The 26,587-nt window shown below is 42.8% G+C and overlaps 1 protein-coding gene across 5 annotated transcripts in view; it reads left to right on the forward strand.

The window, feature by feature from the left end:
• The window catches only part of LOC111869039 (protein split ends), a 286,507-nt gene that overhangs the window by 216,064 nt on the left and 43,856 nt on the right, over positions 1–26,587 (forward strand). For 3 of the 5 annotated variants that reach the window (XM_033753266.1, XM_033753267.1, XM_033753269.1), the window contains exons 3-6: positions 12,782–12,934; positions 21,425–21,580; positions 23,939–24,100; positions 25,974–26,134. In XM_033753266.1, coding sequence (XP_033609157.1) covers positions 12,782–12,934; positions 21,425–21,580; positions 23,939–24,100; positions 25,974–26,134 — 632 coding nt within the window. The remainder of the gene's footprint in view (positions 1–12,781; positions 12,935–21,424; positions 21,581–23,938; positions 24,101–25,973; positions 26,135–26,587) is intronic. The other 2 variants (XM_023860225.2, XM_023860226.2) reach the window with 2 other exon arrangements.

Raw genomic sequence — 26,587 nt, forward strand, 5'->3', positions numbered from 1 at the left:
ATATATATATATATATATATCGGACAAGTTGGAAACGTTGCCTAGCAGCAGTGTAGTCCGCTGTGTCGTGAAACTAGACCTCGAGGAGCGTATTCTTGTGACGTCACTTTAGTACTCAACGCCGTAACTACAATTCAACGTAACTATCACCAAAATGTTGAACGACGTAGTTGTTTCACAGTCGCTCCGTCGTATTGTAAAGTCTCACAATGCTGTAGAACTGTCGAACTCTCCGTGCCGGCTTCAACTGTCTTCTGTCTGGCTTCACAACCCACACACTGGCCCCCACACCGCTCAGCCGGCCTCTTATACTCTTCCCTGTTGCCACGTTACTGAATTGTCCCATGTTTCGTCATAGCTGGAAGTGCTGTTACGTCACCGCGGGGGTGGGGCAGAATGTTTACTGGCTTGTTACCATAGCAGCGGCTCCTATGCTGTTACCCCACCGCGGTAATGGTTTCCTAACACGGCTGTTCTGCTGTTACGTCTCAGTTCCTGCATAGAGCCAATACGCCACATTATATATATATATTTTTTTTCAGATGCGTGCCTTGTGATTTTAGCCTGATGTCAGTTTTCTGGAGTTACAGCGTGTCAGTGACAGAAGCAAATGCAAAATTCTGCACTGCATGGAGACGTAGATATCATTTCTGTCGTGTTAAGTTACTTACAACAATCATATCTGCCTTGTACTGGGACTGTCGGCTACTACAGTTCAACGTAACTATAACACAAAATGTGCTGGGTAACCACTGCTTTCTGTCAACACCACTCGGCTTTCGTCGGCTTCTCCTGGCTCCTGTTGGTCCTCAGCTGTCCTCTGGCTTGTACTCTTTTCTGTCTGCACCACTCCCGCAGCCGATATATTGTCACGTGTTGGGTATGTCACGCGCAACAAGTAACTTCACGCCGTCTTGGGTATAGCGAATTTATTGAATACTCGCTCTCACACTCACACAATTCACAATTACTGCCGTCGGCAGTATCACAATTACTTCTTCGGCACTAGGCGACTTCACGATCTGCACTGTGTCACCCCCGATCACACACTGTCCTCACATACTGCTCAGCCGGCTTTTTATACCGTTCCCTTTTGCCTCGTGTTACAGCGGTGGTCCCCTTGTTACGCCACAGTGGGAAGTGCTGTTACGTCACCTCGGTGGAGGGGGACGTAGTGTTGACTGGTTTGTTACCGTAGCAGCGGCAGCGGCCCGATGCAGTTACGTCACCGCTGGCTGGGGAGGGGTTGTCTGCAAGCGCGACTCGGAAACATTTCTGGATTCAGTCCTACGTCTGCACCAGTTCTCACTTATTTGTCAGTCTGCCGACTTGTTCCCTTGCAGCGGCATTGTCCGCCTGTTGCCGGGTGCGTGGCAACACCGCCTTACACAGCTCTTCTCTTGTTGCGTGACGTCACCTCTGACGTACGTAACCAAGATGGTACATGCACGCGATGTTAGTGTTAGCAACTCTTTCGAATTTTCATGTAATATAAATTGTATAGCAGCTACCAACTGTGAAAACTGTGTTGCATTACAAAACTACCTTCATAATTTAACATTTGGAAGTGGAATCAGCATACTTAATCGTAAATTTTCTTCAAGAATGTGCAAATACAACCGTAGACTCAAAGAGGATTAAAGCAGTACAAACAGATGAGTCAAGTGATTTGAAAGACCGTGATATTTCTAACAATAAGTGGATCACTGTAACAAATAACCGAACTAGACATTCATCTAAACCCATGAGTTTGTTAACTCGACATATAAATCCCGTTTTAACAGCCTTTAATAGATTTGCTTCCTGGTCTAACCTTAACGATCAGCTAACAGCTACGAACGGTGAACTAAACACGCGATAAACCACGTCAGAGAAATGTTCAGTACCTTCCAAGAAGAAACATAAAAGTCATCATATTAGGCTGTGATCATGTTAAAAGTTTCCGAAGATTTCTGACATTCACATATTAATCATGTTGGAAGTGGAGCATGTATATTTACTAGGGCAGATTTACGACGTGGCACATGTGATGTTCCTCAGTTTTGTACTGAAAAAACGTATGAAGTTTGTGCTACTAAATTTGACCTGGGAAACTACTCTATTGTTGTAGTTGGTAATTTCCTCGATTTTTCGGATCAACTGGACTAAACTTTGAATTATTTATAGTAGTAAAATTGAATTTATTATATATGTGGGGATTTAAACGTCGAATTCTCTAAAGATTCTATTTGCAAGCTTATACTTTCAGGTCTTGTTCATTCCTATGACTTGCTTCACGTTGTGGATTTTCCTACTAGATTTACAGCACTTCATGCTTATAGATAACGCTAAGAGTCAACCTGTTTAAGGTTCTGCCTGTAATTAGTGGTCTCTCAGACCACGATGCTGAATGTTTGATTGTGAATAATGTTTTTTATAATAAGGGCAGTAACTGAATCTGTAATAAGAGGTTAATAACGAAAGCAACAATATGAAATTTTGTTACAATGCTGGAAGAAGAATCTTGGAGTGATGTTTATTCCCATCATGATGTTAACAGAAGCTTTAATTCTTTTCTAAGATCTTTTTAATGTATACTTTGAATCCTGCTTTCCCATGAATCGTACAATTGAAAAGTTAGTGAATAACTCCTGGTTACCGCAGGGAATAACAATACCCCTTAAAAGAAAAAAAAATGCCTTCACATCTCGTACTTAGTAGAAATAGCAATTTCCCATTAATCAGAAATTATTATTATCAGTATTACACCACCCGACGGAAAGTCATCAGAAATGCAGAAAATAATTGTTATAACAGCTTACTAATGACAGCTAAAAACAAATATAAAAACAACTTGGAGCACTGTAAATAATTAAATGGGAAAAATAAAATATAATAATAGCACATCCTTTATTTTCCCATCAGGCAACTCATCTGTTCAATTGGATGCATCAGCTGAGGCTTGTAATGATTTTTTTTAGGTATAGTTGAAAAATTGAGTACTGAAAAAGATGACATTTATTCTGCCCTTTTTTATCCCTTAATAATTCTTCCCCCCAAGACTTTCCTTATATGGTGATTATTCTGATAACGGTATCTAAAGTCATTAGTGCATTTGCATCCTGAAAGAAGAAGAGCTCATCAGGCAATGATAATATTTCAAATAGAATCTTACAATTTTGTGGACAATTCCTTTGTAAACCTTTAGCATACATGTTTAATAAATCCGTAACAGTAGGTAAATTTCCGGATCTTTTGAAGTATTTAGTTATTAATCCGTTATTTAAAAAAGGAAGTAAGAATTAGCTATCTATAGATCTCTTTCCTTGCTTACCAGTTTTTCAAATATTTTTGAACAATTGATTTATCCTAGAATTAATCAGCATTTACAAATTCACTGTGTCTGTTACAGAACAGCATGGTGTCAGAAAAGGATTGTGTACAATTAGTGCTACACATAAACTTACTGAAATTATTTTAAATGATTGGAACAACAATAGATATATTGCAGGTGTCTTCTGTGATACTACTAAAGCATTTGAATGTGTAAATCACGAATTGTTACTAAAAGAACTGCAATTTTATGGTGTTAAAGGCTTACTGTTAGAGTGGCTTAAGTCATATTTCTACAATAGGAAACAATGGAATGGAAGTTTTCAGGTACATGTAATTATTCATTTTGGAAAACTGCTAAATCTGGTGTACATCAGGGATCGGTGTTGGGCCCACTCCTGTTTAACATTTATATTAATGATTTCCCGGGGTTTGATAACTGTAATGCCAATGACGCAGGTTTCTTAATTTCCAATAATAGCTATGAAGAACTCAGTCGAGCCCTAAACTACGTTCTATATAAGAAGATCAAATGGTTCCAGGTCAGTTATCTGGTTTTAAATATGGAAAGGACCAACATATTAAAATTTACCCCTACAGATCCTTCAGGCTCTTTATTACAGATAACCTCTGGTGAAAATTTGCTTGTTATAACAAATGTTATATTTCCAAGGCCTACAACTGGAAAGTCAACTTCCTTGGAAGCTCCTTATAAATTTTTACTGCATAAGCTGAGTTCAGTTTGTTTTATAACGAGAAGATTATCTCCTATTCTTAATATTCAGATCTTGAGGGCTGTTTATTTTGCACATTTTCGCTCTTTGGTTAATTATGGAATAATATTTTGAGGTAACATTAGTTACATGCATAAGGTGTTGACAATTATGTTGAGATTAATTTTTTTTTAAATTTCTTTTTAATTCGCTTGTAGGGGGGGTGGAGTCCAACTGGGTACACTCGGCACGGCGGGCACTGATTGGCCTATTGTAGCCTGTCCCGGGTGATTATGATGATGGAGAATTTGTTGGAATGGAGATTGGCAGGGGAAACCGAAGTACTCGGAGAAAACCCGCCCCAACGCCACTTGGTCCACCACAAATCCCACTTGACCAGACCTGGGATCGAACCCTTGCCGCCGCGGTGGGAAGCCAGCGACTAACCGCTTGAGCTATGGCACGGCCCCTATGTTGGGATTAGGTTGACGGAGCTCCTGCAGAAAATTATTAAAGAAATGGAGATTTCACCTATTCCAAGTTTGAATATTTATTCATTAATGCTGCTTTTGTGGATAACATTCGATGAAATGAGGGAGGGTGAGATGGGCGAGATATGGCGTTCACAACTGTAGCTTGGGGGTAAAAAGGGGTAAAGCTGTCCCTGTGCTTAACTAATTAAGCGCTAAGCCATGAAGACGTATGTGGGAGTGGATGTATAGACCCACGTTTTCTTGATCTCGGCACTTGTTGGAGGTGAGTTGTCAGCTTCACGCCCCGGCCGCTTTACTCCCAGGGAAGGCGCCACCAGTACCCACTGGACAGAAGGTTGAGTGGACCCCTGAGCCGGTCTGGACGACATGGAGAAGAAAAAGTTCTTGACCCTGCTGGGACTCGAACTCCGACCCCTCGGTCATCCAGCCCGTAGCCAGTCACTATACCGACTACGCTATCCCGGCTCCTGTAGCTTTGGGGGGAGACTGAGGAAAAAGTGCAAGGCACTTCAAGAACTGTAGTCGGAGTTTCGGACTGGCTCAATCACTGTGTGAAGTTGAGGAGCCACGGTAGCTCAGTCGGTTAGTACTTGTATAGGGGTGGGTGGATCATTTTGAGTTTCATTCTCCCACAGGGACGATGTTTTTTTACTTTCACCACAGCCTCCAGACCGGGTTTTGAATCCACACATCCTCTGTTTGGTGTCGAGGTATCTTTCCCGATGGGTTAAAGTGGCTGCAGCTTGAGGCTGACAACTCAGCTCCGTTTGTTGCTGAATTTAATAACACTTCACGACAGTCGGAGTAACCCGTTGGATATATCAACTAGGCTGCGGGCGGGGGTTCTACTCCTGGCAGAGATAAAAGTTTTTCTGTGCTCCACAGCGTCCAGACCGGCTCTGGAGCACAGCCAGCCTCCTCTCTGATGTGTACCGGGGGCTGTTTCCCCGGTGGTAAAGAGGTATGGGCGCGAGGCTCACCACTAAAAAGAACTCCGTGATTTAGTCCGCAAGCGAACTATACCGACCAAGCGACCGCCGCTTGTCGGCCAAGTTATTGCCAACCTCAGCGGATAGAGGGTGTCGCGTGGTCAGGGCAACGAATTCTCACGGCCGTTAATTTCGGTTTTCTAGACCGGATCCGCTATTTCCTTGAAATAGCTCCTCAATTATCATCACGAGGCTGAGTGGACCCCGTTCCAGACACACTACTTCTCAGAAAATTTAATAGCGCCGGAAATCGAACCCGGACCTCTGTATCTGTAGCCAGGAACACTGACCACTAGGCCACAGAGGCGGTCCACTCACATCTGTCTATCGCCGAGGTCAAGAATGATGGGATTACATGTCTACACCACCATTCGTCTTCACGGCTTATTGCTGGGTAACGGTAGCTTTTGTACCGCATCGCTGCCATACGTCGTCATGGCGCGAGTTTCATGCGCAGGGACAACTTTATTTTTATTTTACTAGGAAGTCTGTAAGAAAAGTTTTAATGACAGCGGAGTACGTCTAATTCTAGTCTTTTAAACCAGGTACAGCGTTGACTGTAAGCTTAACGTTATAAAGGCCAAGTCGTGGAATGTTTTGATAACAGCATTGCGTGTGTAGTAGCTGTCTTTCAGAAACAAACAGTGAATCATAATAACGTCCTAGTACCAGAAGGTGACCGGATGTACAGTGTGTTCCGTTCAAACCCCCCACATTTTAATTAATCATTGCGAACAAATTGTGGTAAATTATGAATTATAATTAACAGGAGATGAAAGAAAAACTCAAAGAATTTTATTTCCGTTTTTCTTCGGTGAAGCTACAGTATCTGGCCGCGTATACCTTGACATGTTAGAACAGTTCCTGTATCCCCAGGTAGCCGATCTGCAGCCTAACAATCATCCAACAAAATAGAGTCCCTCACATTGGGGTCTGGATGTTCGGAGGTCCCTCAATGCCACCTTCCAAGATCGCTGGATTGGACGTGGCGGACCTATTCGGTGGCCACCACGTTCATCGGACCTCACTCCGTTCGATTTCTTCCTCTGGGGTTACGTGAAGGACCGTGTGTTCGTGCCTCCAGTGAATGACCTCCAAGATTTACGAGCTCGCATCCGTGAACCGATTGCTACTGTACCAATGGAAATGCTGGAAAGAACGTGGCAAGAGATTGAATACAATTGGATATTGTTCGTGCTACCAATGGTGCACATGTAGAGGTTTATTAATGTGTCGAATAATTTTTTTTAGTTCATTTTTCTACCATTCATACTTTCTGTCCTAAGATCCGATAAAATGTGGGAGGTTTGAATGGAACATTCTATAGATTAAAATGCTTCGTGCTTTTAGTATACACCATCCTGTTTGTCTGCTGTCCACGGATTTAGCGTTAGCCAATTCCGACGTTTTTAACTATATTTTCTTAGTGCATTCTCCTAGTTTGTACAGAAGCTCAAGTTTTGGAAGCCAGTCATTGTCCGTTAAGGCCACTAACCTTTAAAGCACAGTTGTCACCTGCTTTAACGTTAAAAAGAACTCACGCGTGTTGCCCACTGTGACTTTTTAAGCTTCGTATTGTAAATAGCTGTATTTTCAGAGCAGCATTAACTGAGTGGTATTTGTAATGAGGACTCGTTGCATTTTCTGTGAGGTGTGAACTTAGTTTTTAAGCAGACATAATGGTTACATGGATTTCAGACTCGAAAAGTAACTTTTGTTTCTGTAGCTGTCCTTTCATTTCTGACAGTCCAACGTTTTTATCTTGCGAGGCACGCGTGTTGACCATGTTTTGGAAATAAAGTAACAGGTAGTGGAGTTCATCATGCCAAACTTCGCCGCGGTATTGATAGTTCAGGTCTTGATCGATTCCTCAATTATTAAGCGCAAGAAGTGACAGGAGGTTGGAGAAAACTGCATAATGAGGAGCTTCATAACTTGTACTCTTCTTCAAGTATAATTAGAATGATCAAGTCAAGGAGGATGATGTGGGCAGGATATGTAGCACGAATGGTCCACGGAGGAATGCATATAGGATATTGGTGGGAAAGCCAGAAGGAAAGAGACCACTAGGAAGACCAAGATGTAGGTTGGTGGGCAGTATTAAAATGAATCTTAGATGGGATTGGGTTGTATGGACTAGATTGATCTGGCTAAGGATAGCGACCAGTGGAAGGCTCTTGTGAACACGGTAATGAACCTTCGGATGCTGGGAAGTTCTCATGTTGCCGGACAACTGGCTGCTTCTCAAGAAGGGAACAGCTCCATGCAGTTGGTTAGACTGGGCGTTGTTCAGCCTTTTCCATTTGGCCGCACGAAAATATACAGTTCGTTATTTAACGGCGCAGTAATGACTCGTTATTATAAACTTTTACTAGCCTACTTTCCTTATTCTCAAAAAATAAAAATTAGTCTTACGAGATCATCATGCTGTGTGTCTGTGTATCCCCCTCCCCAATCAACTTTCGAATGGCTGAACCAGTCTGTATGAAACTTGGTGTGTATATATCTTGGCACCTGAACCGATCTGAAAGCCGTACTTCATAAATTCCTCACACCAGTCTGTGTGTCCCCATATCCTTGCTAGGCAACGGCTAGGTGAAAACGTTACCGCAGCAAATAGTACACACGCGACAGTAGAAGAATTGTTGGGCGCCTCGTTTTCTATGCGGTCCATGTCGTATCAAAGAAAAGAAGGCGATTAGATTTCCCCAGAACTTGTTTTATGTACGGGTGCGTGTGTATAGGCCTACACGTAAGCACGTGAATGTGTTTGTACTTCTTTGGGGCGCATTTAACCAGATTGACTTTTTGTGTATTGCAATTAGTGAATTGATATTTTAGAAATGAGTGCCTAGTAACTAATGAGAGTAAGGCCGCGCCATAGCTCAAGCGGTTAGTCGCTGGCTTCCCACATTGGCGGCCCGGGTTCGTTCCCGGGTCTGGTCAAGTGGGATTTGTGGTGGACACAGTGGCGGGTTTTTTCCTAGTACTTAGGTTTCCCCTGCCAATCTTCATTCCACCAAATTCTCCATCATCATAATCAGTCGGGGCAGGTGAAATAGGCCAATCAGTGGCCGCCGTGCCGAGTGGACCGAGCTGGACTCCACCCCCCACTAAGCGAAAAGTAATGAGAATGACAGAATAAAATATTAAAATTAAATTAATATTCTTAGGATGCGCATTGTCTAACAAGTGTGGAGTGGAAACAACGAAGGCAGGTGCATATTACGAAAGAAACGCATCAGCAACACCAACGAAACCTGCAAAGCATTGTCATCGTAAGAAGAAAAATTTTTTCCGAGTCCTGGACCAGGGCTAGAAACAGAGAAGTGGATAATGTGCAGGTTTGGATAGCCTGTCGTACCACCCAGGGAGTATGGAGCTATAATAATTAGTGGAGAAATACCTGCGTTTTGTAAGAGAAATCCTGTACTAGTGCCATTTGCTCAGCATAGTTCCCTGAACCTAAGCTTGAGCTGTTTCACGACCATTATTGGTGTAATAGGTGTAAGTTATATCTTCTGTGTTAATAACTGATGCATTTTATAGCTTAATATCCGAAATTTGGTTTCAGGATAGATTGCGAAACGTTTTACGATCTTTACGCAAATAGCACAGCATTGAGGTTTATTGGGAAGATTTGTGTGCATGGTTGTCTGTCCGCTGCTTCATCTCTGAATCTGCCCATAGAATCTTCATGTTTGGAATTCTGAATCTGCACTACAAGTTTACTAGCGAATTTATTTGTTCAGGTTTGTTAACCTCGATTTAAAAAAAACTCCGTGGCATGTAGTCCGCAAACGACAGAGCGGCCGCCACTTGTCGGCGAAGTTAGTGCCAAATTTTGTGGATAGATGGTGTCACGTGGTCAGCGCAACGGATCCCTACGGTCGTTAATCTCGGTTTTCTAGACCGGAGCCGCTATTTCCTTGAAATAGCTCATCCGTTATCCTCACGAGGCTGGGTGGACCCCGTTTAAGACTCACTACTTCTCAGTAAATCTAATAGCTACGGGATTCGAAGCCGCTACCTTTGGATCTGTAGTCAGGAACTCTGGCCGCTAGACCACAGAGGCGGTCCTAATTTTTGTACAGGTCAGTAAAATTATATTATCTTAGGAATTCTACCTCTAAGAGTTTTAACACATCATAAAATGGCTGCAGACATCTTTCAGCTATTTATGAGAAATATCTGTCAATGTGGGGAATATTTACTGAATTATAAGATGGCGAAGGGCATGCTGCATAATGTAGTAGGCGCTGCAACGGCGTTTTTGCAGTTGTAAGGCTAAAAAATATATACGTCGTATACCGAAGTGATTGAGGAAACTGCACCAAGTGAAGACGACAGTGCTTCGTTTCCAGTCTCTTTCCCAACACCCTCCACACAGTCGTAAGTGGACATCTCCAGTTCTCGACTCGCATGGGGCACAGATTTCTTCGGACTGCGAAGAAAAGACTCTCACTCGTTCCACACTTTCTTCTGACACGCGGACGTCCTGCACCTTTCCCTTTACAGAGGTACCCCGTAGCCTGAGACTGCTGATACCAACGCCTGATGCTGTTCGCCGATGTGGGATTACTCTGAAATTGTCGCCTGAAGGCCCGCTGAACAGAAACAACTGATTCATGCTTCGCAAACTGCCGCACACAAAACGGTTTCTGCTCCGTAGCCGACATATTCTCTTTGTAACGCCACGGACCGAGTTTGAGAGGGGGGAGGGGAGTGGGATTGCGCATGCGCCCAAAACTTGAATACCTACGGTTTCATTCCATGTGGCCAACTTACCTCTGCGTGTATTTCCAAACCAGTTATGGCTGCTTGAAACGGCTCACATCATTTTGGTATACGCAGTATTAGATAAAACGATTAAAATTAATGTATCAGTAGTTTGATAATGCACAGTGTCGGTTTAGATCCTATAGCCATGTGTAAACTGGGCCTTAGAATCGGTCGGTGTGGCCAAAATTGAAAACGGCCGTCTTTATGCACAGCTGGCTCATATTGAACTGAACAAAATTTTGATTAACGGTTTATGATGTACACGAAACGGTTTGTTTACGACCATATGTCTTAAACATGTTTTATAATCGATCAGTGTAGCAAAAATGAAAATGACCAAGTTGACTGACATGATTTCATATCTCTTAGGGAATTTTGCAACAATNCAAGTCCAACCGGTTAATGCTGTTTAGGGAAATAATCGTTGTTTATCGTGAGCACCGTACGAAGCACACAGACACACGCTGCGGGCAGAATGAAACGTTCTGATTTTTTGAAGGAGACGGTACATATAGTAGCCATTGAGCTTTAAAAGTTTAAATAAGTCTGACCAACGGTTTAGGCGCCGTTGCTAGGTGACAGACAGAGACATGACCACATAATGCCTCGTTTTAAAGGACATATAGCAAGGAAAAATAAATCCAGAATATCGATATTCTAAATGGCTTTCCCACAACGTACTTTTATCTGCAGCCTAACAGGATCTGAATATTGAATATTTTCCGTTTTTTTTACGGAGGAAGAAGTTGCATGGTTACGTACGCTGATTTAGTTAATGCTCCATAATGCATTTCAGTACGTAATTCTCATTAAACATTTACATACTGTGTTGTGATAATTCCGGCAGAACTTATTCAAGCAGGAGGTGAAATATTACATTCTAAGATGCACAATCTAATTACTTCTATTTGGAATAAGGAAGAATTGCCAGATCAATGGAAGGAGTCTATTATTGTACCAGTTCATGAGAACGGGGATAAAACTGACTATAGTAATTATCGGGGGATATCACTGCTATCAACTTCATACAAAATTCTATCCAATATTCTTCTCTCAAGGTTAAGTCTATATATAGATGAAATTATTGGGGATCATCAGTGTGGGTTTCGACGTAACAGATCAACTACAGATCAGATCTTTTGCATTTGTCAGATATTGGAGAAAAAATGGGAGTACGATGAGACAATACATCAGCTATTCATAGACTTGAAGAAAGCCTATGATTCAGTTAGAAAGGAAGTATTGTACAGTATTCTGATAGAGTTTGGGATACCCATGAAACTAGTTAGGTTGATTAAAATGTGTTTAAACGAAACGTATAGTGAAGTCCGTGTAGGTAAACATTTGTCTGATAAATTTCCTATCCAGAATGGTTTAAAACAAGGAGATGCTTTAGCGCCACTCCTTTTCACCTTTGCTTCAGAATATGCCATTAGGAAGGTCCAGGGAAACCAGATGGGACTGAAATGAAACGGGACACATCAGCTGTTGGCCTATGCCGATGGTGTGAATCTACTGGGTGACAGTGTAGATACCATAAAGAGAAACATACAAACTTTAATTGACACAAGTAAAGAGGTTGGCCTAGAAGTAAACACAGAGAAAACTAAGCATATGTTGCTGTCTCTTCGCCAAAATGCAGCCCAAAATCATGATATAAAGATAGGAAACAGATGTTTTGAAAATGTGACGCAATTCAGATATTTGGGAATGACTATAACAGATCGAAACCTGATTCAGGAGGAAATTAAGAGGAGATTGAACTCGGGTAATGCTTGCTACCATTCAGTCCAGAACCTTTTGTCTTGTCTGCTGTCAAAAAACATAAAAAATAGAATATACAAAACTATAATTTTGCCTATGCTTTTGTATGGGCGTGAAACTTGGTCTCTGACATTAAGAGAGGAACATAGACTGAGGGTGTTTGAGAACAAGGTGTTGAGGAGAATATTTGGACCGAAGAGAGAGGAAGTGACAGGAGGTTGGAGAAAACTGCATAATGAGGAGCTTCATAACTTGTACCCTTCTCCAAGTATAATTAGAAGTAAAGCAATCCATGTATTCGAAACCTTTGCATTATGATGTACCTGTGCTGTGATAATTTGTTTCTGATGGTTATATTATTTTTACGGCCTTCGGAACGGGATGTTTCGTACTACGATGCACACCGGACGTACCGTGCGGTCACTTCCGGAAATGATACACATACGGGCATTTTCCTTCCGTCCTGTGGGCTGTTCTTCATTCCACACTTGTCGCTCCTAGGTTCAGTTTTTCTTTGTCATATTGTTATACGTGTGTCGCACGCGCTGCTGCTGAATAGTTGGTCGCCCGAAACATTTGTGTTCTTTGCAGTTACTGTTCCAGAACTGAATAGACTGGTAGCTTCCGAAAAAATGTTGAAAACCAAATTTGAAGTTTAGCTCGGATTTAATACCAATATTTGTTGTGTGTTTTATTTTTAAAGTTGTTTCCTTTCTGTTATTTCAAGGCCTGACGATCGGTCTAGTCACTTCTACGAGCGTCGCGAGGGAGACGCCTACCTTCGGCGCTCGGCGACGACTTACCACGTAGCTGATCCTCTGAGGGGTCGCACAAGGGACCGTCTCTATAGAAACGGGCCCTACACGACGCTTCTGGATAGGTGAGTAGGATAGCCACTTGATAGCCCACATGGACGTTGTCAGTAAACCTGCTTGAGGTAAAGTTGGGCCTGTGCTTAATTAAGTACGACGCTATGCAGACGTATAGGAATGTGGGGGTATAGCTCCAGCAGTCTTGACCTCGGTACTAGCTGGAGGTAAGTGGTCATCTTCGCTCCCCTGCCACTTTACTCCCGGGAAAGATCCCCCGGTACCCACTGGATAGGAGGTTGGGTGGGCCCCAGATTCGGTCCGGATGTTACAGGGAAAATTCTCTCTGCCTCTGCCGGTAATAGAAACCCCGCCGTCCAGCCCGTCACTATACCGACTGAGCTATCCCAGCTCCTACACACTGAACCGAAGAAAAAAGGAACAAACCAAAGACAGAATATACATAACTATGTACCGTAAAATAAAACTAATATAACTCATCACATATTACAGATAAAGAGCCGGCATAGCTCAGTCGTATAGCGACTGCCTACAGGCTGGACGCCCAAGGGGTCGGAGTTCGAGTCCCGGTTGTGTCAATTTTCTCCACGACGTCCAGACCTTCTGTTGGGCCCACCCAGCCTCCTATCCAGTGGGTAGGGGGGGGTAAAGCGACAGGGGCGTGAAGCTGACCACTCACCTCCAACTAATGTCGAGGCCAAGAAAATATGAATTTATACATACACTCCCCCATACGGGGGCACGCGGTAGCGAAGTTGGTTGAGGCACTATGCTGCAAACCGGAAGGTCGCTGGATCGAATCCCAATGAGGTGGATTTTTTCAATTGACCTAATCGTTGCAGCCGCACTGTGGCACTGGGGTCGACTCAGCCTCTAACAGAAATGAGTACCAGGAATATTCTTGGGGGTGAAGGGCGGCCGGCGTGCAAGGCTGACAACCTTGCCGCCATCTATGAGCAGATTGTCTAGAAAATGTGCGAACCTCAACATCTTACCTATGGGCCTCCACGGCCTGTACAGGGATATCTTTACCTTTTTACTTCACTCCCCCCATACGTCTTCATGGCGTAGAGCTTAATTAGTTAAGCACAGGAAGATGATGGCCAGGTAGCCCGAAACATGCAGTGGTATACAATAGAGAGATAAAGACAAGTGAATATTAGCTGAAGTTGCACGGGCTCGTTAACAGGGGGTGCGAATGTGGTCAATGTGGTCCTAAACGTGGCAGAAGCGTGGTTTGTGACATCGTGTTTTTAATCGACTTTCCGTTTCTCATTACTGAATTCTTGTAAATATTATGTTGTTGGGCCAGGCTTTATGAAATTGTTCTTCCAAGTCCTGAACTCTTTAGTTAAAGCAGAATTGCAGTTTGTCTTGAATTCCTAAAATGTAGGGCTGTGGGGAGTGCCGTGAGCCCGTCGCTCCCCGACGCGAGTGGAAGGTTAGAAAGTTTCCGCGTGCTCTGTGAAGAAGCAAACAGCAGTTGCAGGTTAATGTTTCTACAGGTTGGTCTGCCGTGCCCGAAGCGTTTATTGGTTTACTTCCGCCGTTCCAGCAAACGCAGGGGCAGATCCAACATCTTCGGTTCATTATTAATAGCCCTCCATCCCAGGTTATGCAACCATTTGGGTTTAAGAACGTCTTTAAACAAGTAAAATTTTAAGATTATCACGGCGGTGACTATGATCAATGCCATCTTCTTGGATGCGGCGCCGTGTAGATCTTGTGTGAACCGACGTTTCGAAGGAACATACCGCCTACATCTTCAGGCAGGAAAATGCGCTAGCGAGGAACCAGCGTGAGCAGATGCACCTCTAGGTGTAATTTGAAGAATAATTCAGAACATCATGAGGGAAAGAATTCTTTTTGTACTTGTATACTTATAATAATATATGCACCGTTGAAATATTCTGTATGAACTGCATTGTTGCCGCAGTGGCAGAGGCAGTCCGGGGACCTACCTATATACGGTCGGGTGATTGAAGTTGGAAGGGAGGCATTGAAAGGAAAGGTAAAGTTGAACTCGGGTAAAGCTTGTTACATTCAGTCCAGAATTTCTCATCTCCACAGCGCCCAGACCGGCTGTAGGGTCCAACCAGATTCTTATCAAAATGGGTGGTTGGGGGCATTTCCCCGGAGTTAGAGCGGCCGAGGCGTGAAGATGACCGCTCACCTCCGTCTAATGCCGAGGTCAATGGTGGAGCTATACTGACGCTGATCATTCTGAGCCCTTATTTATTTGGATGANAAGGCAGGGACAACTTTCCCTCTTATCGTACCTCCTTTCTTCTGGTATTCCCACCAAAACCGTGTACGCATTCATCTTTGCCCCATGCATGCTACATGCCCTGTCAGCCTCATCCTCATTTACGTGAGGATTCTAATTGTGGAGTCAGATTTCTTAGAATCAGCTCGGATGATACGCCCTGTCAGTTTAAAGAGCATTATTTTGTGCCAAGAGCTTCAGAAGTATGGCACGTTACAGAGCGCGGGTTAGTTCGGTGGTCATGTATTTGGGGGTACTATTTTCAGATCTTGGTCAGTATGGGCTGTCTGATTTTAATTGACGGGCTGCCACCTGAAATGTGCCACATTATAAATTAACTTTTGTTGGGAACTGATCTTAGTCTTATGTGTATGCCCCCTTCATTGTCGGTATAGAAACCGTCACTGTGGATGTGGCGTATTTCTTGTGAGGATCGAATGTTTCCTGTTCTTTTTATTTTGTTGTTCATCTTCTTTGTAACACCACCTTCACATTTTGTTGTTTAACTTTGAGAGGGAGGCTGGGCTTGTTAGTATTATTGTTGGGAAGTGGTTGCAGCGAATCATACTTTATCACGTACAAAGTATTTTCAGCATAAAATCTATTAAAATAATGGCTTGGGTAACAAATGACCGTCAAAGGTGAATCCATGTTTACAAGAATGTAATACCTGTTTGTTAGCTTGCGGTTTTGCGTTTTCTCATTCCAGAGAATTATGAGTGTGCCCTATTGAAAACTGTTTGTGGAATTAATTGATTAATTGATAAATAGCATAGTAGTAGGTAGCAGGTGTGTAAAAACGGGTAAAAAAGGTAAAGGTATCCCTGTAACAGGCCGTGGAGGCCCTTAGGGTTGTGAGACGTCAAGGTTTCCACATTTTCTGGACAGTGAGCTCACAGATGGTGGTCAGATTGTCAGCCTTGCTCGACGGCCGCCCTTTACCCCCACAGAGATTCCTGGTGCTCATTTCTGTTAGACATTGAGTCGACCCCAGGGCCATAGTGCGGCTGAAAGAATTGGGTAAATTGAAAAATCCATCGGTCTCATAGACAATCTACCCCGTGACCTTCCGGCTTGCAGCATAGTGCCTCGACCGGATGCCCGCTGTAAAAACGGGTATGCGTATTTTAATTGTGAATTGTAACTCTGTACAGAAAGGGATTCAGGATAGCGACCGGCTACGGACTGAACGGCCGGGGTTCGATTCTCAGCAGGGGAAAGATTTTTCTCTGGGGCCCACTCAGCTTTCTACTCAATGGTGCCGGGGACGATATCGCGAAGGGTAAAGTTGTTGGTGTGTGAAGCTGACCCCTCATCTCCATCCAGTCCCGAGGTCAAAAATGGTGGAGCCATACCTCCACTGCCTCATGTCTTCATGGCGTGTTGTTTACTTAATTAAGCATAAGGGAAACATTTTTTTCCCCCTTGGCACTACAGCCCCAGTGGGCCTAGGCCTACCTCCATGAACTTCTCCGTTCACTTCGGTTTTTCTAGATCTTACACATTCGGTAGGACTCCTTGGGTGGGTGATCAGCTCATCGCAATGCCTCTACCTGTAGTAGGGACAACTTTACCTTACCATTACTCGGTACAGAAATAAGGTTCACGATTAAATTAAAAGACGAATGAAAGTCGAAGTTTGCCTGTCATTCATTTCGAAAACTGTAATCAAGACACGAGAAGTTACGAACTTTGGTATTGCATCCTACTGTTTAGTGTTTGGATAATGTCGCATGTATAGAAGGGAACGAATATTTTATGTCTAGAAGAGCCGTTATAAATAGCTGTTTCGGAGTAAAATGTTCAGTGAGCTAATGGAAAGCTTGGCCACGTTTCTTTATGTGTCGTATTCACGGAAGAATTTGTGTGTGTATTTACATTGTCACGAGGTTTGGCGACCGATTGATTGAATAATATGAGAAACGTGGAATCCCATTTATAGAACATGGTTTGTTGGCGGTAGACCTGGCAACGTTGTGTCACTGCTATTGATTTTTGAGGGTGGTAGCTTGGTCGTGGGGAGCCCCCTGCCAACACCCCCCACCCTGGCTAACTATGGTCTTGTTTCCCTGGTACAGCATGGCGAAAGTGTTTTCTTTCATTACGCCAAAACACAATTCACCAATTAAACGTAAACCTAATGTGCATGTCTGTCCAAAAATGAAAACTTATGGAATGTCTGTTGTCCGGTTTCCGTTTGCCCGGAAGTGCGGTTTCTAGCCGTAATGTCCGGTGTTTGGTACAGCCAGTAACGGAAAGTTTGTCAGTTATATATTACAGTTGCATTCCGCCCCCCCCCCCCCTTTTTTTAATTTGTAACGGCATTGTGAACAGAAGTTGGTGTATTTCTTTTCGCTTTGTTCGTCTGTCATTTATTGATTGACGTATTTTACGTTATTTTAAAGCTGTCATATTTTTTAAAAGCGGAGAAAATATCTCTTAAAACGAACATATTTTTGAAAATGTCTTTTGGAGGTTAGATGGAAATATGCGCGGTTTCAATGAAATAAGCAAAGCCAATTATTTTAATTACGTTTTATTGATATATCAGACAAGACGTAACACGGAAGTTACACAAAATAGGTTTTAAATTTTAAAACGAATGCGGAGACGAAAGGAAATTAAACGTGTGATAAGAACCATGCAACTTAATGTTCCTTTGTGTAGTCTTTCCGTTTGTAGCTAAATATTTTCAGTTTCAAAGCATAAATGCAGTGGTTCATGCCTTCACTGATGCGCCTGTTTCATCTGATTCTTCGAATGGTATTCATATTTTTATTCATGTGTCTACTTTTTAATGCTGGGGCACGCGGTAGCGCAGTTGGTTGAGGCACTATGCTACAAGCCGGAAGGTCGCGGATTTAAGCCCCGATGAGGTCATTGGATTTTTTGAATTGACCTAATCTTTCCAGCCGCATTATGGCCCTGGGGTCGACTCAGCCTCTAACAGAAATGAGTACCAGGAATCTTCCTGGGGGTAGAGCGCGGCCGGCGCGTAAGGCTGACAACCTCACCGCCATCTGTAAGCCTGTTGTCTAGAAAAATTCGGAGCTTCGGCGTCTCACAACCCTATGGGACTCCACGGCCTCTTACAGGTGTAGCTTCATTTTTGTATTATTATTTAATGACATCTTCAGGGCGTGGTGCTGAATTAAGCACCGGGACAATTTCACCGTTATCTTTAGCAACAATATCTGTAGCTCATGACCGCCCCTGTGGTCTAGTGGTCAGAGTTCCTGGCTATAGATCCAGAGGTCCCTGGTTCGATTCCCGGCGCTATCACACTTTCTGAGAAGTAGTTGGTCTGGAACGGGGTACATTTAGCCTCGTGAGGATAATTGAGGAGCTACATGAATGGGAAAGTAGCGACTCTGGGCTAGAAAACCGAAATTAACGGCCGTGGGAATTCGATGCGCTAATCATGCGACGTCCTCTATCCGCTAAAGTTGGCACTAAGTTCGCCGACAAGCGGCGGTTGCTCGGTCGGTCGGTATAGTTCGCTTGCGGACTAAAGGCCCGGAGTTTCTCTATGTCTCTAGCTCATAGTATGTAGCGTGGCATGAATAATGAACTGAAAATGGCCTAATCTGAGCGGCTGTCGCGGAGTTTGCATGAGTCGGAGTGGCTCAGTCGGTATAGATGACTAGGAAAGGATTCGGAAGAAAGCCATAGACCAGTCGAAGTTTAAGGACTGAAGAAAACCAGTTGTGCCCTCTGCTGTATCACTTCAGTTGATATTCATAAGTAAATGGGGTTATCATAGCGTCAGGTTATCGTTTATCGGTGTCAGTGATACCGGAGCCAGGATAGTTGAGTCGGTGTAACGACTAGGCTACACAACCGAGGAATCGGGGTTTGATTCCCGGTAGAGACAAGAGATTTCTGTCTTCTCCATAGCGTCCAGGCCGGCTTCATCCAGTGGCTACCGGGAGTAAAGAGGCAGGAGCGTGAAGGTGGCCGTTCACTTCTGTCTAGTACAGAGGTTAATAATGGCGGAGCTGTGCTTCTGCATCCCCACACGTCTTCATGGCGTAGTGCTTAATTAAGTGCAGGGATAACTTTAGTTTTACCTTTTATCGTAGTGAAGCGCTGTAGGTATCGACGTGGCATGACGTAAATGGGAGATCTTGTTCATTTAAGTGTTTCATTTTACCAAAACATTTGACAAAAGCAGATTAACTTTATAGCGAGGGAGGCAAGCTATCAGACTCCATGGGGCTGAGTCATTTTTGAGAACCCGCCACTCGTGATCCATCGGAACACTACGCTGTAGAGTTCCCGCCACCCAATTGTGTGAATGTAATTATCCCATCAGAGCTCTTTCCTTGCGTTATGGAGGCATAACTTTTCTCGTGTTTCGAATGCTTCAGATACAATTTTTATATCTTAATAAGGCTATTCAGGCCCATAATATTTTATATTGCGGTATGACATTTGCATCCCAAATTCAAAGCGGCTCAAGGCCAGCGGCATGTACTGAGGACCGGAGACGACTGTAGCCACTCGATTCAAACATACAAATCACGGCTGTTACTTAAAACTTGTCACTCAGCCTCTTCCATACGGCGCCATGTAAATTTCTGTGACGTTTGTGTGCCGTTGAAGTAATATATTATATATTGCACATAAACTCTTTTGGGCCAAGATCATCTTGAGACACTGATAGTAGCCCACTTTCCTAAGAAATGCCCCGCCTCTGGTCCCTGTTCTGAGCTAGATGAATTCAGTTAGCACCCTTGTTCTTTAACATCGATTTTGATATAATTTTTCCATCTATGCCTAGATCTTCCAACGTATATATTCCTTTCGTACTTTCTGAGAAGCGCCTTTACTTCCGCAGGAAGGAACCCCTTTTACCCAGTGAATATGAAGGTGGTTGGATCTGGGAATCTTTATCGACATAATTAGAAGTCCAAGTGTCATTATCTTCTGGTTCTGGCTCTTTCCTTATGACAGCTAAAACAACTCCATATTGGTTGTTTTCGTCCTGTTTTGTATCATTGATGTTGCTAACATGGCCGTCAACACAAAAATCTATGAGTAAATAAAACTAATATTGGTGTTTAACTTTATTCATTCTGGTCCGTCACACTAGTCAATATTATGATTTGACAACACCGTCCGGTATGACTCAAATTGGACGGTGTAGTAAAATCATTCTTTTAATACTAATATGATAATATTTGTTTTCATTATACGTGCCACTGCCGGTCGCGGTAGCCGAGCGGTCTAAGGCATGCACTGTCTTCGCTCGCTCGGAAGCCGGGATAGTGGGTTCGAATCCCACTCAGGGGATGGATGTTTGTGTGCGTTTTTCTGTGTTTGTCTACAGATAGAGGCCTTGCGACGAGCTGATCACTCGCCCAAGGAGTCCTACCGTATGTGTAAGATCTAGTAAACCGAAGTGAAACGGAGAGTTTCATGGAGGTAGGCCTAGGCGCAAAATGGGGCTGTAGCGCCACAGGGGGAAAAAAATACGTGCCACTACATGTTTCGATCAATATGATCATCTTCGGGTGGTTGTATGACTGTATACCATCGTTATTGGATTGTTTGTCTGTGGAACCATAGTAATAAATACAATAATGTAAATATTTTCGTTGAATTTAGGGTATATATCGTGTTAACTGAGTTATGAGCTAATGTTAAAATGGTTAAAAATATAAGTATTAAAACATTAAAAATATTAAGTAAATGGAGTACAATTTCTAAAGTAAGTGTAGACGGGTTGATCTTGATGTGCCTGTCCTGATGGCATACGTTGTTTCTTCGGCGTTACTTACCCGAAAAAAATGAAGCGATACTTGTATATCTGGGTTATGAGTATTGTAACGACTGTAGACTTGCAATAAAACTAATAATTTTTAGATTTGCGTCTAGAATTTTTACTCCGAAAGTGTCTTATAGTAATAAATTTCTCGTCATCAACAAGCATTCGATATTGGACCTTTCAGCCTGTTTGCGGACCCTGTCTGAGGATCATAGACCTGCACTGTAACAGTGGGTTGTGTAATTCCGACGGGGTGACTTGAAATGCAGTAAAATTTTCTTGGGATTTAGCTGTAAGGAATTCAAATTTGGAGGCAACATACGCAGTTGGAATGAAGGAAATGATGAAAGTTGGATGCGATCTACGCATCCCACTCGTAGTACTGTATACCTGTAGAACAGCGTGCGAATAGATGGTTTGTAGCTTGTCGCTTGTCGTTTTCTAGCTATAAATTTGTGAGCCATACTGCACTGAATTGAATTATTGTGTTTGTGGATGCCGCAGAACCCAGGCGGCACATCACCGGCCCCTGGGGAACTCGTGGAACTACGACGGCACGGCGAGCGGTCGTTATCCCGCCACCAACCCCACCCTTGACCCCTACCCGGAGGAGCGGCGTGAAACGCAACCCGTGGTGCACAAGAAGCGTCCAAAATCCAGGTAAGGACTCCCGGTCAGATAGGGATGGAGCAAAGGCCATCTTGAGAAGCGAACAGTGGCTCAAGTGCCCAAGAGGATTCGCCACCTTTAATGGAACCCAGAGGTTCATAACACCCTGACACTGGTCCTGATCCTGTACCGAATGAATCCAGTTGCCATCTTCTAACCAAATTTCATTAACATCCATTTTGCTAATTCCTCCCATCTACGCCAAGGTATTCCAAGTGTTTTCTTACCTTAAAGTTTTCTGACTGAGACACTGTATGTGCTTTTCATCTTTCAAGCATGTTTCATTCCTTATGTGCAAACTGTGTAGGGTCATTAGTTTCGTAGAGATTCATGACTGCCTTTTTTTGGCCCTCAAAAATTGTAACCAGGTTCCTCGTACCACAGACCTCGAAGTTCACTGCTTAGAGTTGTAGAGGCAGAAGAGGTTCTTAGGATTGTTAGGAGTTTTTTCATGGGTCTATAGAGATTGAAGTTGAATACTTGAAACCATTAAAATTGGAAGTTTGGTTCTTGGGACTGTAAAAATTTGCAATATTAATCATGGGACCATAAACATACTTTGCTTGAGACTAGTTTTTCTCTTCAAAATCGCAGTGTACACATTAAAAAATCCAGTACTCTGCATGGATGTTCAGTTTTTTTTTCACCTGTGATACTACTTTTCATAGATGTATCTTATATTTTATATGAGTTTGCAGAATCCATTGGGAAGAGAATAAAATAGAGGATGTTTTTTTGAAATTTTGTTCAAGAAAATTTACTTTAGTCTTCAGAGTCACAAATCAAATGTGCCCTTGACATAAATGCTTCTATTTCCACAGTCAACTCATTCTTTTCTAACTTCATTTTATCATAAACACTTTTCGTCATATCATTAAATAAGTAACATCTAAGGGTGTGTTACCCACATGTATTTCTCCTACAGAAGTCTCCAACAGAACAAGGAATAATGGACAAATCCCCAACTTCTCCACATAGTTACCAGAGCACTTGAGGCATTTACCCATGTGATACTCAACATGTTCACTTCGACAGCAGGAAGAGTTAGGGCTCAGTGTTCACACTCACTGGCTGATCTTGGTTATAACATCATCAACATCATGTTAGAAGTTTTCAGCTGGACAATTGAGGGGTCAGAGTTTGAGTCCCAGTAGGGGCAAAAAGTTTTTCCCATGTCTTCCATACTTGTTCTGGGGCTCATCCAGTGGTTACTGGTTGCACCTTCCCTGTAAGTAAAGTGGTGAGGGCGTGTAGCTGACCACTCACCTCCAACTAGTGCTGAGGTCAAGAAAATGTGGATCTGTACATCCACTCACCCATACTTCTTCATGGCATTGTGTTTAATTAATTAAGCACAGAGGCAAATTTTTCTTCACCTGTGGTACTAAGAAGTGAAGAAGGGGAACCCATGATCCCACAATTGTATCAGCATCACCACAGACTGCAGGGAATGTTTTGCCCATGTACCATCCAATCTGGACCTTCTGCCTTGAAATCTCTGTGCCTAAGGATGATTGAAAAAGCACTTTTGACCTTGGAATGAGATTGAAACCAAAATATATGCAGGTGAATGGAAGCACTGGGCTTCTGCTTATTCTCTATGGGAATTTAACATATGGTGGGACTGGGACAGATGAAGACATTGGTTTGGCAGTTACATAGAGAAATAGAAGGTCTTGACGTTGTTGTTGTTGTTGTTGTTGTTGTTATTGTTATTGGAGAGGGTGGGTTTCCCCATGCACTTAGATCAGATATTGGTCCATTGTGTGTCCCCCTGTGATATTCTACCAGTCTCTATTCCCTACTGATACTGGTTCGTGCCATCAGTCCTGACTCAGCCAGCAAGTTTGGCCTCTACTGGCTCAGCGGTATCTCAATGCTTCCCCCATCTACTAGAGGTGTTAGAGACTACTGTTGGGCGGGAAATGCCCTGAATTTCGCTCAGAGGTCCCCTTGGGACACGAGGTTCTTTTATGTGCCGTAAAGCTATGACATGGGACCCACGGCTTAAAGTCCCTCCTGGAGGACTTGTTCCCTGAATTTTCCGCCCTTAAAAATTCCACGACCTCCGCTGGGTTTGAACCCACGTACCTTGAGTCATGAGGTGGGAACGTTACCCCTAGACTACGGAGGCCGCTAGGTCTTGATATTAGTTCTTGTTATTGTGGATGCCAGTATTGAAGAAAAGGTGGAATGCCCTTGGCACATCCTGTGTATTATGTTCTAAGTAGATATTAAAGGAGCATTTGTATGGTTTTGTCACATGGTGAAAAACAGTATAACAGTGAAACTGTTTGTTGTTTGTAGATACATGGCAGTATCTGACTTGCCATGTGATGTCATATTTAGCAGGTCGGGGAGTGAATCAGGTTCCAACTCAGGGTCAAGTCACTCTCGGTCCAGATCTCGTAGCCGTTCGCATTCCAGCTCCAGCTCTAGCCAATCAGGTTCCAGCAGTTGCAGCTCGGGTACATCGTCACCAGGAACTGATAAGTCCTGCTCCCCTCACAGGTACTGTCACACATTTTGTACTGTCGAACTCTCTCAGTTCATTCATTGCATCAGAAGTGTAGGGCAGAAATGGAGTCTGATACTGTGAAAGCAAATATAGTAGATCAGGTGTTCTCATGCAGAAATTTTCCATTATTGTATCGAGTCATATTTGCTGTTATGTATATGTAACATGTATGCATTGCAAGGCGGAACAGCTGCGCAAAATATTTTATTTCTGAGCTTTTATGCTTATCTCAGTTCTTACAAATTTATGAGGCACATGTCATGATAATTTTTGCTTAACTTGTTATCACAGGCCTTTGCAGTAAGTTTTGAAGACAATGCAATCCTTAATTTTAATCATATGATGCAGAAAGTTGACAGTCATTTAGAAAGCAGTTTAAGAAGTTACATTGTCTGGTAATTCCCATACACTTACTTTTAAGTTTCTTGTGTTCTTAATAAAAACACATGTCCACTTTGTTGCAAGTTGACATATTTGCTATGTCTTAGGTCATAAGACATGTTGTACATAAGCTTTTACCCAACAATTATGCATTAACAGATGCTAGTGTGGTAACCTATTACAGTTGCTCTAGTTCATGTGTGTTTGATGTATTCTTTTATATGTTTTCATTAGCTTGGAAAAGAAATATGACACTCTTAACAGATTTGATGAAAGCATTGGCAGGCAGTGGCTCAGTAAACAGTTCCCAAATGCAACAATATAGGGGAAACCTATGTGCTCTGCGCTAAGCAACTATACAACACCGGAATTATGCAATCCGTTTCTAAGCAACGGCTCAGTAAACACATTTACGCATATCGGACCGTGCTGTGCAATGTGGTGATGTCATCAACAATACTGACTTCATTTTCCATGGGATCTGTGCAGAATGCTTATAAGAGGAGTGAATTCAGAAGCAAGTTCAGTTCAGTTCTTGGTAGGAGATAGCCACAGGAAGTACGTAGTCGAAGAAGAATTAGAAGTCTGACTGTGAAGACTTAATGTGTGTTGTAGTGCAGCGATATTTGGAGTGTGACAGTTATAATTCATGTGTTAAAGTCCGTTTTATAGGAAATGGAGAGGGAAAACTTTGCAGAGGAATAGCCATTGTTTAGATCTGTTACATAACAATGACCAGTGTAAGCATATAGTATAGAAGACTTTGTTTATATATTATAATTACAGAAATCTTTGAACTGTTATAATTATTTGTAGTTACGGCTAGTGATTATCAAATCAATCGACTCACTGATCCAAACCTGCGTCTTCAGTCATTAATACGTATGACAATATTAAATAAGTGTTGCAAAATTGTATTTCTTTTTCATTCAGGCTCAAAATAAAGGTCTTATCCTCCATGCACTGTGTACAAAGCGTGAACTGACGGACATATCATGATAAGTATGAATCATTGTGTACCATATTGGTATTGGGGCACATGGTAGTGTAGTTGGTTGAGGCACTATGCTACAAGCCGGAAGGTTGCGTGTTAAAGTCCCAATGACGTCATTGGATTTTTTTCAGTTGATCTAAACCTTCTAGCCGCACTATGGCTCTGGGGTTCACTCAGCCTCTAACAGAAATGAGTACCAGGAATTAAATAAATAATTTTCCTGGGGAGTAAAGCACGGCCGACGCGTAAGGCTGACAACCTTATCGCCACCTTTGAGCCGATTGTCTAGATAATTTGGGACCCTCAGCATCTCACAACCCTATGGGCCTTCACGGTCTGTTACAGGGGTAGCTTTACTTTTTTACGTCTACCATGTTGGTCTTAATACCGAGTTCTCTATTAATTTAATAGTAGAAATTGTGTTTGCTTTATTTAGTTAAATAAGAAACGTAGCCATATGTTATATACACATTGCTAATTATATTCCTCAGCAGTAGTCACCTTGGGGCAGCAAGGAGTGGGCGCGTGGGAGGGGTGGCTCTGCAATCAGCGGTGAGTGCTCCGCATGCTAACAACGTGAGTCCAGCTGTCCAGAGTGAAGATCGAAGGCCTCTGGCAATCTGTGTCCGTAATCTGCCTATTCGCTCCAGTGGTAAGTCCATTAAGCCAATGAATTCTTTAGGAATAAGTCAGTTAAACTTTACTAGTCCTTAAAGAGAGATAAAGGTTCCTTTGCATTTTTTATGTAAAAGAGAAGAGTTTGGGTGATGGCCAGGTGGGAGACATAGGGCTCTAGAAGTACAAATGAAATCTTGAACTCACTTAACAAAATATTCCTGCGCATGGTTGTAACATGATTCATACAAACACTTTTCTATCTATGTCTGTGTGTGGAGAATGAGTTTTCTTGTATTGCAGATGTGAGTATCAAGCTTAAATATGACTTCTTTACTATTCCAGATACAGGCCTGAGAGATGAGTGTATCTTTTATTTCAGATGCAAGTGTTTAAGGGTATTTGTTGTGTTTCAGACATGAGCCTAAGGCTTAGTTTCACCTCTGAGTCGGAAGTTGAAGTGTGATGCGTTCTTGTGTTTCAAATGTGA

Source organism: Cryptotermes secundus, unplaced genomic scaffold (genome assembly GCF_002891405.2).
Source record: "Cryptotermes secundus unplaced genomic scaffold, Csec_1.0 scaffold70, whole genome shotgun sequence".
NCBI classification, from domain to species: Eukaryota; Metazoa; Arthropoda; class Insecta; order Blattodea; family Kalotermitidae; genus Cryptotermes; species Cryptotermes secundus.